The sequence below is a fragment of the Pan troglodytes genome, chromosome 4 (genome assembly GCF_028858775.2).
Source record: "Pan troglodytes isolate AG18354 chromosome 4, NHGRI_mPanTro3-v2.0_pri, whole genome shotgun sequence".
NCBI classification, from domain to species: Eukaryota; Metazoa; Chordata; class Mammalia; order Primates; family Hominidae; genus Pan; species Pan troglodytes.
The window spans coordinates 136094896-136109753 of record NC_072402.2 but is presented as its reverse complement, the minus strand read 5'-3'; the positions used below and the strand labels follow the sequence as shown (position 1 = coordinate 136109753).

At 40.3% G+C, this 14858-nt stretch overlaps 1 protein-coding gene across 6 annotated transcripts in view; it reads right to left on the bottom strand.

Annotated features, from left to right (window-relative positions):
- Window positions 1-14858, bottom strand: part of KDM3B (lysine demethylase 3B) — an 84553-nt gene that overhangs the window by 56419 nt on the left and 13276 nt on the right. For all 6 annotated transcript variants that reach the window (XM_517956.7, XM_016953896.4, XM_009449735.5 and 3 more), the window contains exons 2-5: window positions 7973-8140; window positions 5636-5749; window positions 3011-3116; window positions 1130-1254 (exon numbers count right to left, since the gene is read on the bottom strand). In XM_517956.7, the coding sequence (XP_517956.3) occupies window positions 1130-1254; window positions 3011-3116; window positions 5636-5749; window positions 7973-8140 (513 nt within the window). The remainder of the gene's footprint in view (window positions 1-1129; window positions 1255-3010; window positions 3117-5635; window positions 5750-7972; window positions 8141-14858) is intronic.

Here is a 14858-nt window from a genome sequence, read left to right as displayed (position 1 = left end):
ACTTTGGGAGGCTGAGGCAGGAGGACCAGGAGTTCGAGACCAGCCTGGGCAACACAGTGAGACTCTGTTTAAAAAAGAATCATTCTACTATTAAAGAATAAAAACTCAGTGGGGGGCAATCTGATAGAAAATTTCAAATTTATTGTGCATATTCTTTGACCTAGCAATTATACATATAAATTTATTCCAATAAATAATGTAAAAAGATGTTCAAGGATGTTCACTGTGACATATGTATTAGTGAAAATATTGGCAATGATTTAAATGTCTATCAATTTTAGATTAGTCATGATATATCCATGTAGTGGAAAAGAACGCATCTATTTTAAAGGATGAGACAGATCTTTACATTTACATACAAAAATGCTCATTATATACAATTAAGTAAAAAAGGTAAATTATATAACTATATGTACTATATGATCTTATTTGTTACTAAAGTGTGACTTATATAATTATAGAGCATATAAATTATATCATATATATCATATAAATTATATATCATATAACTCATATATATCATATAAATAAATATAATATAATAATATTCTGGCCGGGTGCAGTGGTTCATGCCTGTAATCCCAACACTTTGGGAGGCTGAGGTGGGCGGATCACTTGAGCTCAGGAGTTTGAGACCAGCCAGGCAACATAGCAAGACTCCTTCTCTACAAAAAATAGAAAAATTAGCTAGGTGTGGTGGCACACGCCTGTAGTGCCAGCTACTCCAGAGGGTGAGGTGGGAGAACTGCTTGAGCCCGAGAGGCAAATGCTGCAGTGAGCTGTGATCGCACCACTGCACTCCAACTACTAACCTTTATGAATATAATACTACTACTATCATACATTTATATATTGTTTTACAGATTTCAAAGCACTTTCGGATACTTTATCTCAGGACCCAAAACAGTGTTGTAAGGTCAGTGGGGGTTTACATATTTACCTCTAGTTTATAGATGAGAACAGTGAAGTTAAGAAAATTCAATAGCCTTTCTAGGGGTTATACAACTATTAAGTAATAGAGCCAGGGATGAAACCCAAGTCGTCTTACACATAATGAAGTGCTCGCCTATCTAAACCATCCTCTTTAAGGGGATGGATGGACCTTAGACAGAATAACACAGAGTCTCACCTCAGTTACAGACACCTCCATAAGACGAGTGATGGAGTCTTGATGGCTCACAACACCATAGAGCCACCCTTCTTCCCCCTCTGGCTGATATACTTTGACCCTGTGACCTTGAACACTGTAGGGACCTAAAAGGGAGATCAGTCAGTATTGAGTATTTTTGGCTAAGCTATATTTCATAATTGTTTCTAAAAGCCAAAGGAAAATTAGATAATGTAAATATTTGGCACTTTTGGTCCTCTTTTATAGAACTGAACAAATGAGGAATTCCAGATTTACCATACTGAGCAATTTAAAAACAAAACCTGAATGGTTTCTTCCAGTGGTCTTTGTAAATTCTTCATTTATTTGGAAATTCCTTAGAATTTCCCAGCACTCCAACTCCCCCTTGCCTCAATCTTCCAGTTCTGCAAGTATTATAGGAAGGGAAAGGAAACTTCCAAATAAAAAACTACGGTAGTATGAAAATGTAGGTAGATACCTGACATGTATCTAACTACATGTACATGAAAAAAGTGGGAGGCCACTAAGTTGAAAGTGCTGTTATGTTATGTTATGTTTATATATGACCATTTACATTCTGGTATCTGACTTTCAATAACAGTGGGTGAAGAGTTCAATTTATGAAGTTTCCAGCCTTCTGCACTAATAATAGGCTGAACAAATATAAATATAGCACCTGTCTTCCTAGGAACGCAGTTTCAAATATATTACTTTATCAGCAGGTAATGTTACCCTGCAATTTAAGCTATCCTCTAAGGACAGTTTCTCTCTCCCACATATCCTTGTACATTTGAGACTATATAGCTAAATCATTACCAATTTTAGATTATTCTCTATCAGAGCTAAAATTAAGCTTCCGTAACTTTTCTATACATTATATCTATATATATCTATATATATATCATGATATATATAATCTATATATATATATGTATCTCCCTACCTCTCCTGTCCACTCAATTTTCTTTTCTGCTACCAATTTTCCTCATATTCTTTCTTCTGCCGTATCTTTCCTTGATTATTTAACATCATTTTATCCTGGCACCTTCCTTCCCCAATAGGTCAGTTTTTCTACCTTTACCTGTTTAGGTTTATTTTGACAAAAGAGAAACAAGGAAACTATTTCCCTGAAAATAATGATTATTATGAGATCAAGAAAGGAAGGGGAGTGAATGTACGACATAAATGAAGCCAATAGTTTACCTTTTGTGTAGAATCTCGGGCAAAACTTGTATCTGAACTTGAAAGCTAATAATTTTTTTCATTATTAAAAACAACATGCTTTTAACGTGAATGAGTCTGTGAACACATTACTTTATATCTTGCACTCCAAGGTGTTATTTGTTGGTGTTAAGTTTTTAGTTCTTAAGAAACTTGCAGATTTTAAGTTAAAAAAGCAAAGATTTTCTAATTAATTGCTATATCCCCAATGCCTTAACACTGTCTAGTACATGGCAATATTTAAGAAATAAAAAAAACTAAAACTCAACTCACAATAAAACTGTATATTATGAAATGCAGAATGAACCAGAAACACTGGTCTGAATGAGATCCTGTTTTTGTTCTAAGAGCATCTTTAAGGGGATGGATGGACCTTAGACAGAATAACACAGTCTCACCTCTGTTACAGACACCTCCATAAGACGAGTGAGTGATGGAGAGAGAATGAGATCTCTATTTTAGAGATCCAGCTAACTGAAGATACTCTTTATTTTTATTTTTTAATGAATAATAATTATTATCTTTCATGTGGCATCTGACTCTGCCCACAAAAAGGAGATAAGTACAAATGTTTAAGGTTGCATGGGATTCCATACTATCACTCAACAGTGATCATTCACCTGAATCAGAGTTCAGGGACAGAAGACTATCCGTTCTTACCTCGGCTGAATATCTCTTGTAGCTTTTGGTCACTGATCAAAGCATTAACTGTTTCTCTCAGTGCAGCATGTTCCAAAAGAATCTGGTTTTGGCTATCTGTTCCCATCTGGTAAAGATAAAAGAAGAAAACAACTGAATGTTAAAATGAATAGCAAACATCTAATCAGCTGAGAAAAATCATATCCTAAGGAGATGTATATCAACATTTGCCAAACAATATCTATAGAACCTTAGTCTCAGGCTAGGCGTGGTGATCATGCCTGTAATCTTAGTACTTTGGGAGGCCAAGGCAGGAGGATCGCTTGAACCCAGGAGTTTGAGGCTGCAGTGAGCTATGGCTGCGCCATTGCATTCCAGCCTAGGTGACAGAACAAGACCCTGTCTCTTGTGAACAACAAAAAAAGAGAACTCTAGTCTCATGAGATGTTCTGCAAAAATTAAGAATGCTAGGATCAATTAGGATTAGGAAATATTACATATCTTTCTACATACAATAGCCTATTAAAGGCTCTGAGAAGTCATACAGGAAAGAAACTTATTTAGGCCAGTGTTTCTCATACTTATCTGACCATAAAACATTGTATTCCTCGCAAATCTTTTTGCTTATTTCAGTATTTATCCAACATTTACTAAGTGCTATCTCATAAAGCACTAGGATTATAAATATGAATAAAGCAAGGTTGCTGAGAGGGAATGAGGCCTAACAAGCAAGGAAGACATATCAACAAAGAAATCATCATTAACCTAACGAGCGGGGAAGACATATCAACAAAGAAATCATAATTAACATCTCACAGAAGACAGTTTAGGAAATAACTGCTCTGGTCTGTCTCAGTAAGACAGTAAAACTCTTAGGAGTCTCCTAATTTTCTTCCTGCAGACAGCAACCCTTACAAGTGAAAAATAAATACATTTCCCTAAATTCTGAAACTATAACTCAGACGCTGGTTTGTTTTAACTATTAACTTGTCCCTTTTCTTTGTAACTATGATACTTCATGCTGCTTGGAACCAGTCCAAACTCCTGGATGTCAATAATGAATAGGCCCCCTCGGACTCAAGTTACACAAACAGCCACCTTGGAGAAGCCACCTCTGCCTTTTTTTTTTTTTTCTTTTTTTCTTGAGATGGAGTCTCACTCAGTCGCCCAGGCTGGAGTGCAGTGGCACGATCTTGGCTCACTGCAAGCTCTGCCTCCCAGGTTCACGCCATTCTCCTGCCTCAGCCTCCCGAGTAGCTGGGACTACAGGCGTCCACCGCCACGCCCAGCTAATTTTTTTGTATTTTAGTAGAGATGGGGTTTCACTGTTTTAGCCAGGATGGTCTCGATCCCCTGACCTCATGATCCGCCCGCCTCGGCCTCCCAAAGTGCTGAGATTACAGGTGTGAGCCACCACGCCTGGCTGAAGCCACCTCTTCTGAAGGGACTCAGAATTGTGTTCTTAAATCTTGGGTGGTTTTAAGGTAGGGTGGGGCTGTGTAGAAGAAAGAAGCCTCAGCCACCAAAAGTACTTTGCAAGGGAGCAGAAAAACTTTAAAATGCACAGGGAGGTTGGGTATGGTGGCTCACGCCTGTAATCCCAGCACTTTGGGAGGGCAAAGCAGGTGGATCACTTGAGGCCAGGAGTTTGAGACCAGCCTGGGCAACATGGCAAAACCCCGTCTCTACTAAGACTACAAAAATTAGCCAGATGTGATAGCATGTGCCTTTGATCCCAAGCTAGTTGGGAGGCTGAGGCACAAGAATCACTTGAAACCGGGAGGTGGACGTTGCAGTGAGGCGAGATGGAGCCACTGCACTCCAGCCAAGGTGGCTTTCTCAAAATAAATAAATAAATAAAAATTTAAAAATGCCAGGCGTGGTTGATCACACCTGTAATCCCAGCACTTTTGGGAGGCCAAGGCAGGTGGATCGCCTGAAGTCAGGAGTTCGAGACTAGCCTGACCAACATGGTGAAACCCCATCTCTACTAATAATACAAAAATTATCTGGGTGTGGTGGCACATGCCTGTAATCCCAGCTACTTGGGAGGCTGAGGCAGGAGAATTGCTTGAATCCAGGAGGCAGAGGTTTCAGTGAGCCAAGATCACACCATTTCACTCCAGCCTGGGCAACAAGAGCAAAACTCTCTGTCTCAAAAAAATAAAATAGGCTGGGCGCGGTGGCTCACGCCTGTAATCCCAGCACTTTGGGAGGCCGAGGCGGGCGGATCACGAGGTCAGGAGATCAAGACCATCCTGGCTAACATGGTGAAACCCCGTCTCTACCAAAAATACAAAAAAATAAGCCGGGCTTTGTGGCAGGCGCCTGTAGTCCCAGCTACTCGGGAGGCTGAGGCAGGAGAATGGAGTGAACCCAGGAGGCGGAGGTTGCAGTGAGTTGAGATCGCACCACTGCACTCCAGCTTGGGGGACAGATCGAGACTCTGTCTCAAAAATAAATAAATAAATAAATAAATAAAATAAAATAAAATAAAAAAGGCACAGCGTATTTATTGGAGGAAGTAATAAAAGAAATGCTAATATGTTCCCACCCAGTAAAAGGAGAAACACCTATATTTATATCAACAAAGAAATTAGCAACGAAAAAAATAATAGGCTCAAGACTAAAGCAAGTGTTAAATACCTGAAACAGATGCAACCCATTGGCATCTGACAGGAACCGAAGCTCTCGATCCAGAAGATATTCCACTGGAACCACAGAACCCAAACCCAGTTTATCTACAAGGGGAGTAAAAGTCTGTGAAGTACAATGACAAGAAATTGATTAGAACTTGGGAATAAAAAAATAGCAATTCAAACAAATCTCTAACTTCAAAGAAATAATTATTATATCTTTCATCCCAGTAAATACAGATAAGCTAAAGCATAAGTCCTTGGAAACATTCCCAACCTAGCATCTACCCCTCAAATAGTCATGGGAAGCTAACTAATGCAGAAAGTCAGCTCAATACTCTTATTGGCTAAAAAGGACAAGAGGAATCAGAAATTCTCCTAATTCTGCCTAGGGATCAGGCTAATCTTATTAGGCTTCAAGGGAGCTAAATTATAGTAAATTCCCAGAATAAAGAGTTATACTGTTATCATCTCAGAACTTTTGAAATCTTTGTGAAATGTATAAAATAATTAACAGCATAAATATGCATGGTTAATTCATATTACCATTTCATAAATAAATAGCCTATAAAAAAGTCATGAAGAGACCTCACATGCACTTATACAAGAGCTTCTCCTAAAAGTTCAACTGGAAAGTGGCCTTAAAAACAAATGAGAAGCCGGGCGCAGTGGCTACGCCTGTAATCCCAGCACTTTGGGAGGCCGAGGCGGGTGGATCACGAGGTCAGGAGATCGAGACCATCTTGGCTAATGCGGTGAAACCCTGTCTCTACTAAAAATACAAAAAATAAGCTGGGAGTGGTGGTGGGCGCCTGTAATCCCAGTTACTCGGGAGGCTGAGGCAGGAGAATTGCTTGAAACTGGGAGGCGGGGTGGTGAGCCGAGATCGCGCCATTGCACTCCAGCCTGGGCAACAAGAACGAAACTCCATCTTAACAACAAAAACAAATGAAACGGCTGGGCGTAGTGGCTCACCTGAGGTTAGGAGTTCAAGACCAGCCTGGACAACATGGTGAAACCCTGTCTCTACTAAAAATACAAAAATTAGCTGGGCATGGTGGCGCATGCCTGTAATCCCACCTACATGGGAGGCTGAGGCAAGAGAATCGCTTGAACCCGGGAAGCAGAGGTTGCAGTGAGCCTAGATCGTGCCACTGCACTCCAGCCTGGGTGACAGGGTGAGACTTTGTCTCAAGAAAAAAACAAAAAACAAAAGACAAAAAGAAAAAGAAAAGACAGTTTAGTAAGTGATGACATATACCATCAATCAGTTAAAAAAATTGTTTTGAATATTATTTATTTAATTTGGTTAGCCACATGAAAATCAGGATTTTTTAGAAGTTACCATTTATACCTATACTTTGCTAATAAGACAGACAGAAACAAATGGATAGTCTCACAATTAAATTTTATAACACACAGCCAGGCACAGTGGCTCATGCCTATAATCCCAGCACTTTGGGAGGCTGAAGCAGGTGGACTGCTTGAGACCAGGAGTTCAAGACCAGCCTAGGCAACATGATGAGCAACCATCCCTACAAAAAAATACAAAAATTAGGCTGGGTGCCGTGCTGTGTGTCTGTAGTCCCAGCTACTTGGGAGGCTGAGGTGGGAGGATGGCTTAAGCCTGGGGGTCAGAGGTTGCGGTGAGCTCTGATTGCACCACTGCATTCCAGCCTGAGTGACAGAGCCAGACCCTGTCTCAAAAAATAAAATAAATTTTATAATGCTATTTTCACTCCATAATTGAAAAAAAAACTTTAAAGGTTACAAATAATGTTTCAAAACCTTGCTCTGAGAAAAGACTAAAGGTGAAAAAATTCTTTTCATTGTTGTTTTTTTTGTTTTTGAGACAGGGGTCTCACTCTGTCCCCCAGGCTGGATGCAGTGGCACAATCACGGCTCACTGTAGCCTCAACCTCCTGGGCTCAAGCCATCCTCCCACCTCAGCCCCACAAGTAGGTGGGACCACAGACATGTGCCACCAGACCTAGCTAATTTTTGTATTTTTTGTAGAGATGGGGTTTTGGCATGTTACCCAGGGTGATCTCAAACTCCTGAGCTTAAGGGATCTTCCTGCCTCAGCCTCCCAAAGTGCTGGGATTACAAGGCATGAGCCACCGCGTCTGGCCAAAAAAATTCTTTCATATCAAATATCACCTAATATAAAACATTTTGGAGGACAAAGGAGAAAAGACTGCTCCTAATTTTTGCATTAGTAGCTTCAGAATAAATGTACGTTAAGGACAAAGTATGTAGTTCTTACACATACTCTGTCCCTAACATGTCATAGTTATATTATAGGAGTAAAGCTCAGACATGTTCCCACCCAGTAAAAGCCACTCACCAGGGCTGGCCATTGTGCAATGGAGACTCGAGTGCCCTGGAGAAGGACTGGGTCCTCACGGGGCGCCCATACAAGAGACCCTTCCAGCAGAAGCACAATAACTTCCTCAGCATGAACTTTTACCCAGGAGTGTTGCTTCCAGTTACAGCCATCAAATTCTACAAAGATCTGCAAGAGATAAAAAGCAGTTTGGAAGTCACACTTGGAAAAATCTCACACTATACTTATAAATGAACATAAACCCCACTGTTTTGAACAACTGACTAGGAATAATTCTAACTTGTGTTTAAGTTATTTTAATGGGTGTCAATAATAGCTGATCTTCAGAGCCAGGAAGCTGGTCTCAGCCACATTCTGAAAAGGAGGAACAGAGTTAAGGAGGCATGAACTATTCACAGTCATTCAGTAATTTTTAGTCATGTCCCTACTGAAATTTGCAACTCTTAGTTTCTAATTTGTATCTACACATACTAGCTGAGGGCTTACCACATATAAGGTACTATACTAGGTTCAGGAATACAGAAAGGAATCTGGCATACTTCTTGGTCTCAAAAAGCTCATAATCCAATAGGAAGACATTTTTAATACTTCTATTGAAATGACTGTGAACTTTTAATTATTTTTTGAATAGGTGATGTATGCATATGGCAAAAATTCAAAAAGATAAAATGCTGAAAAACATTGCCCTCCCGTTCCTGCGTGTGGATTCTATTGACTGATTGATCGATTGAGACAGGGTCTCACTCTGTCGCCCAAGCTGGAGTGAAATGGCGTGATCTCAGCTCACTGCAACCTCCACATCCTGGGCTCAAAAGATCCTCCTGCCTCAGTCTCCCAAGTAGCTGGAACTACTAGCATGTGCCACCATGCCCGGCTTATTTTTTGTAGAGACGCAGTTTCACCATGTTGCCCAGGCTGGCCTTGAACTCCTGAACAAGGGATCTGTACACCTCAGACTCACAAAGTCTGGGATTGCAGGCATGAGCCACCGTGCCCAGCCTTTTTTAAAATTTAAAATTAAATTAAAATTAATTATTTCGGTAGAGATAGGGTCTTGCTGTGTTACCCAGGCCAGTCTTGAACTTCTGGGCTCAAGTGATCCTCCTACCCTGGCCTCCCAAAGTGTTGGGATTACAGGTATGAGCCACCACACCCAGCTGCATGTGGATTCTTAAGTGCAACAGTCAGCAGTAATCTCACATCTGTTAGCAGACACTTGCTGTAGTCACAACAATGCTTTCTTCTTCCCTGAACAGATACTCCACTTCTTGAAATATACTTAAGTAGGCACTGTATTTATACAGCTCTGAAAGCAGATTACATTAAATGAAGCTACATTTTTCTAATAAATATTAGGCTTAGATTTGACTTTTTTTTTTTTTTTTTGAGACAGGGTCTCACTTTGTTGCCCAAACTGAGTGTTGTGGCACAATCATGGCTCACTACAGCCTCGACTTCCTAGGCTCAAGCAATTCTCCCTCAGCCTCCTGGGTAGCTGAGACTACAGGCACACACTACCATGTCCAGGTAATTTTTGATTATTTGTAGAGACAGGGTCTCACTATGTTGCCCAGGCTGGTCTCAAACTCCTGGAGCCAAGCAATCTTCCTGCCTCAGCCTCACAAAGTGCTGGGATTACAGGCGTGAGCTACCCTGGCTGGCCCCAGCTTTGACTTTCTATATAAATTCTGACTTCTGAAGATGAGTCGACACAGCATCAAAAGCTACATATGCGGCCAGGCGCGGGGGCTCATGCCTGCCATCCCAGAACTTTGGGAGGCCGAGGCGGGTGGATCACAAGGTCGGGAGTTCACGACCAACCTGGCCAAGATGGTGAAACCCTGTCTCTACTAAAAATACAAAAATTAGCTGGGTATGATGGTGGGCACCTATAATTCCAGCTACTCAGGAGGCTGAGGCAGATGAATCACTTGAACCCAGGAGGCGGAGGTTGCGGTGAGCTGAGATCGTGCCACTGCACTCCAGCCTGGGCAACAAGAGCAAAACTCGGTCTTGGAAAAAAAAAAAAAACACACTCACATGAAACTTCTTAAGGCAACACTAAGTAATGCAGGACAATATTAGAATCCCCATACATGTGACTCCCAACTGGCAACTGTGGAGTTACCAGGAGGATCTGTAAGTACTAGGGGCACCAAGCATTTCCTGTAGAGTAAATGCCAGGTCTTGCAGATGTATGTGCTATGATTTTTCAAATACATGTAGATGATGTAATTAATAAAATTCAAATCCATTAAAAACTTAATAAAATTTTATGTGTATTTTACCACAGTGGAAAAAATATGAAGAAAAATATTACTGAATTCACAATGGCTTTTTTTTTGTTGGTATACATGTTCTCAAGTAACCAACATAAAAATTATAATGATATGAAAATTCAGGAAATTTATACTTGGAAAGTATGGAACCATAGCTCAGTAGCCTAGCTATCGGTTTAATCTCTTCACAGGCAACAAATACTTGTGAACTGCATTGCTAAAAAGTTATCCCAGAAGTTAAATTCATTATAAAGTTCTAGTTCTTTTATCTGTAATACTCCAACAAAGAAATTAGCAATGAGAAAAGTAAGCTTCATTTCTACTTAATAAAAAGATGGAGATGCAAGGCTCAGAGAGAAGCATGATTTTTACTAAGAAAAAGGACAGAACACTGAACTGTACTATATTTAATATATAAATAGGCTTATTCATACATACATGTTGTAGGGGAATAAGACATAGCCCCTGCCTTCAAGTAACTTACAAGCAACTGGAAAGAGAGAGATATATTCAAACTTACATTTAAGTGCAGACTCCGGCACCAAGAAAGGCAGCATAACGTACAAAGCTTGGAGCTCATGTTCCAGGAGGCCTGGATTAGTGTCTCAGTTCCACTCTCTTGCAAAACTTAAGACAACTTACTTTTCCTTCCTCAAATCTTAGTTTCCTCTTGTGTGATATGACACATCTTTCTTACCTCATGGACTGGTTGTGAAAATTAAATAAAGGAACAGATTCTAAGCATTTTGGTTGATTATAAAGCACTACTTGGGCAATAGTATGTCACAGGATAAACAGAAATAGGGTAAAATAAGGTATGGTGGGTATTCAGAGGCATAAGATCACTTCAGATGTGCAGAGGAACTGATAGAGGCTGAGGACAACAAAAGCCCCAGTTAAGCTCTGGGATGGTCAGGACCTATTTAACACACTGTCGGAAGGAAGCAGTAGCCAATGAGGCTAAAAACGCTAGGAGTAGATGTGGAAGATCTTGAACACTTGGATAAAAGATTGGGGCTTCATCCAGCTGTCAATGGGAGGTGTGGGTGTGTGCGTGCAACTATCATTAAAAGGTTTTTTGTGTGTGTATACGGTGGGGGAGTAGTAGGGAGTGTTCTTACATGACCCAGAGTTGGGGGTAATAACATGAGGAAGGAAGTGACTTGTGCTTATGAGAATCCAAGAGCCCTATCACAAAGCTTGATGACTGGCTGAATGTAGGAGTACGGGAGAATTAAAAAATGACTTCAATTTTGAACCAGAGAAAAGAAGTGCTACCATCACAAAGATGAACTGATGTCAGGAGGATACAACGGCTGGAGGACAGACAAGACCTTGCAAACCATGAAAAGCAGTCTGGAATGTTCAATGCCCAGACTGGATCTGACCCTGAGTGACACAGTACTCTACCAGGTGTCCTCAGAAAACCAGAGATTGAGGTTCCATGGTAACCTAGGTGCCATGGTGTATGGCTAGGTGCCATGATGTATAGTTCTAAACTGCCAACCACTTTAAAAATCAACATAGGAATCATAACATTCTAAGTTGTAGCAACACACAAATACAAGAACAACAGTAAAATAAGTCACTGGGCTAAAGCTGTAATGATTTTTATTCTTTGTACATAAGAACTTGAATATTTAAAAAGTTAATATTCAAGAATTCAATACTATTATCGCATACCTAAAAACATTAGGAAAAAGCTAAAATATCTGGGAGTTACATTTTACCTAATTTAAGGGCAATTATCTCTTACCTTACTTCAGCAAAGGACATGGAATAAAGTGTTAAATCTGAAACAACCCTGTACTACACATTCTGGGATCAAATGACAGCTCCAATCTGATAATATGAATTTGTTTTGAGAGCAATATGGAATGTAGATGTATGTAAATATGGACTATGGATATATGTAAACATATTCCCCCAAGAGTGAAGCTTATTTCTGGCCCAGGACTGTACTTCGCTTCCTAGCTACAAAAATGAAAGAGTTAGAGCATACAAAGTAAAGAATCATTTCAAGTGGGACGCAGTGGCCCACACCTGTAATCCCAGCACTGTGGGAGGCTGAGGCGGGAGGATCACTTGAGCCCAGCAGTTCAAGAGTTCAAAACCAGCCCTGGCAACATAGCAAGATCCTGTCTCTACAAAAAAAATAGAAAAAAATAACCAGGCATGGTGGGGTACATCTGTAGTCCCCACTACTCAGTAGGCTGAGATGGGAGGACAGCTTGGGCCAAGGAGTTCAAGGCTGCAGTGAGCTACGATCATGCCCCTGTACTCCAGCCTGGGCAACAGAGTGAGACCCTGTCTCCAAAAAAAAAAAAAAAAAAGAAAGAAAGAAAGAAAGAAAAAGAAGAAGAAGAACCATTTTAAATCTAAGTACATAGAACACATACCCTTAATGGTAGTGGCCAGGCCACAGGATACAAAGAAGGGATATAAACTAGCAAAAATAAGGGTAGTGATTGGATTGAGTCAGAGGTGACCAAGGGAGGTTGATAATCTTAGTAGGGGAGGACTAAAACAGTTAAACAGTTTGAGATTTTTTTTTTTTCTTTTTGAGATGGAGTCTCACTCTGTTGCCCAGGCTGGAGTGCAGTGGTGCGATCTCGGCTCACTGCAACCTCCACCTCCCGGGTTCAAGTGATTCTCCTGCCTCAGCCTTCTGAGTAGCTGGGACTACAGGTGCCTGCCACCACGCCCAGCTAATTTTTGTATTTTTAGTAGAGACAGGGTTTCACCATGTTGGTCAGGCTGGTCTCGAACTCCTGACCTTGTGATCCACCTGCCTCGGCCTCCCAAAGCGCTGGGATTACAGGGGTGAGCCATCATGCCCCACTGAGATAATTTTTTAAAAGCCTGATTAATACAAACCATGATCAGCTAAGAAATATTTTTTAAAAGTCTGATTAAATTTCTACTATCAGAGTAAAAGTAGCAAATGGTACAACACATGCTTCGATTAGGACCCAAGGATTCCAAGTAAAGTATTTTATTAGTTAAGAAAAGTTAGTGTTAAAACTCTTGCTTTCATTTCTCTTTGTGGTCTACATGTGATTTATATTCATTTTAGTGACATTTAAATAAGTTTTTAAAAAATAAAATATATTATCCTAAGTTGGACAAAATCAGATGGTAGTAATCTAAGTGATATGGGGCTTCATATTTGTCATGTAATCATCAGTTTGGATTCTGGCTGTTCTCAAGGCCATTCTTACTATAATTAATAACAGTATTCATTTATTCACACTCTTAACAAAAATGGAATGCCTCTTATAAGTGAAGCACTTGACAGGGCCAAGAATATCAAGGTAAATAAAGTAGCAACTTGACAGTAGGGACTCACACCCTAGATGAGCCCAACAGAGAGGTACAGAAATTATTACAGTGCGAAGTAATCAGGGTAATAATAAAGATCTGAATAGGCTATGTTAGATTAGACAAGTCATCTGCCTTGGGAAACCAGAACAGTTTCACAGAAGAGGTAGTAGTATACAAACTGGGTCTTAAAGGACAAGCTGCATCCTTCTGGCAGAAAACAGAAGGAAAGACTTTCCAGCAGGTACAAAGGCAGAGAAAAATAAACGCAGATCAAGTGTTCTGGGAGTAGTAGGAGGAGGAGGCTAGTAAGTAAGCTGTAAAGAGCTTTGACTGGCATATTAATGGTTGAAAAATTGAAACCTGTTGACAAAGATGTTGTTTGGCCAGGAGTGTTCTTTCGTTTGTTTATATTATGCATTTGAGTATCTTTAGGCAGCGTGTGCACTCTCCAGCAGCTGCCAATGCCCACTATATCTTTTGGTCTGTCACCCAGCTGTTTCTCACAAGTCTAGTTCCTCCCTAGACCTATCTGAGTTTATGTTGCCTCTATAAGCCTTGAAGGAGCACTGACAGTTTTAAAGGTGGTGGGGAGACCTAGTAAACTATAGAAAGATAATGGCGGCCAGGCATGGTGGCTGATGCCTGTAATCCCCAACACTTTGGAAGGCTGAGGTGGGAGGATCACTTGAGCCTAGGAGTTTGAGACCATCCTGGGTAACATAGGTGAGACCTTGTCTCTACAAAAATAAAAAATTAGCTGGGCATAGTGGTGTGCACCTATAAGTCTCAGCTACTTGGGAGGCTGAGGTAGGAGGACTGCTTGAGCCCAGGAAGTCAGGGCTACAGTGAACTATGATCACGCCACTGCACTCCAGCCTGTACAACAGTGAGACCCTGTCTCAAAAAAGAAAGAAAGAAGGAAAGAAAAAGGAAAGACAATGGGGGGAAGTTCTCAAAACTCAGTTTAAATAGGAAATCAAAATGAAAATTATAAAGCATTTTATACTTAGGTGAATAACTAAAATACAACTTATACTACGGAATAAATAATAGGAGTTTTTAAAAATGAGATCTATCTAATAGACTAATGTGGAAAGATGACTGAGATATATTATGTGAGGGGAAAAAAGCAAGTTGCAGATTATTTGAGGGGAGGGGATTGTGAGTAGGAGGGTTGGGATGAGAGAGTGAACAGTATTTTAGCCTCATCAGTAGATGTTTCCTTTTTTAAAAAGATTTTATTTATTTATTTATTTGAGACAATATCACTCTGTCACCCAGAC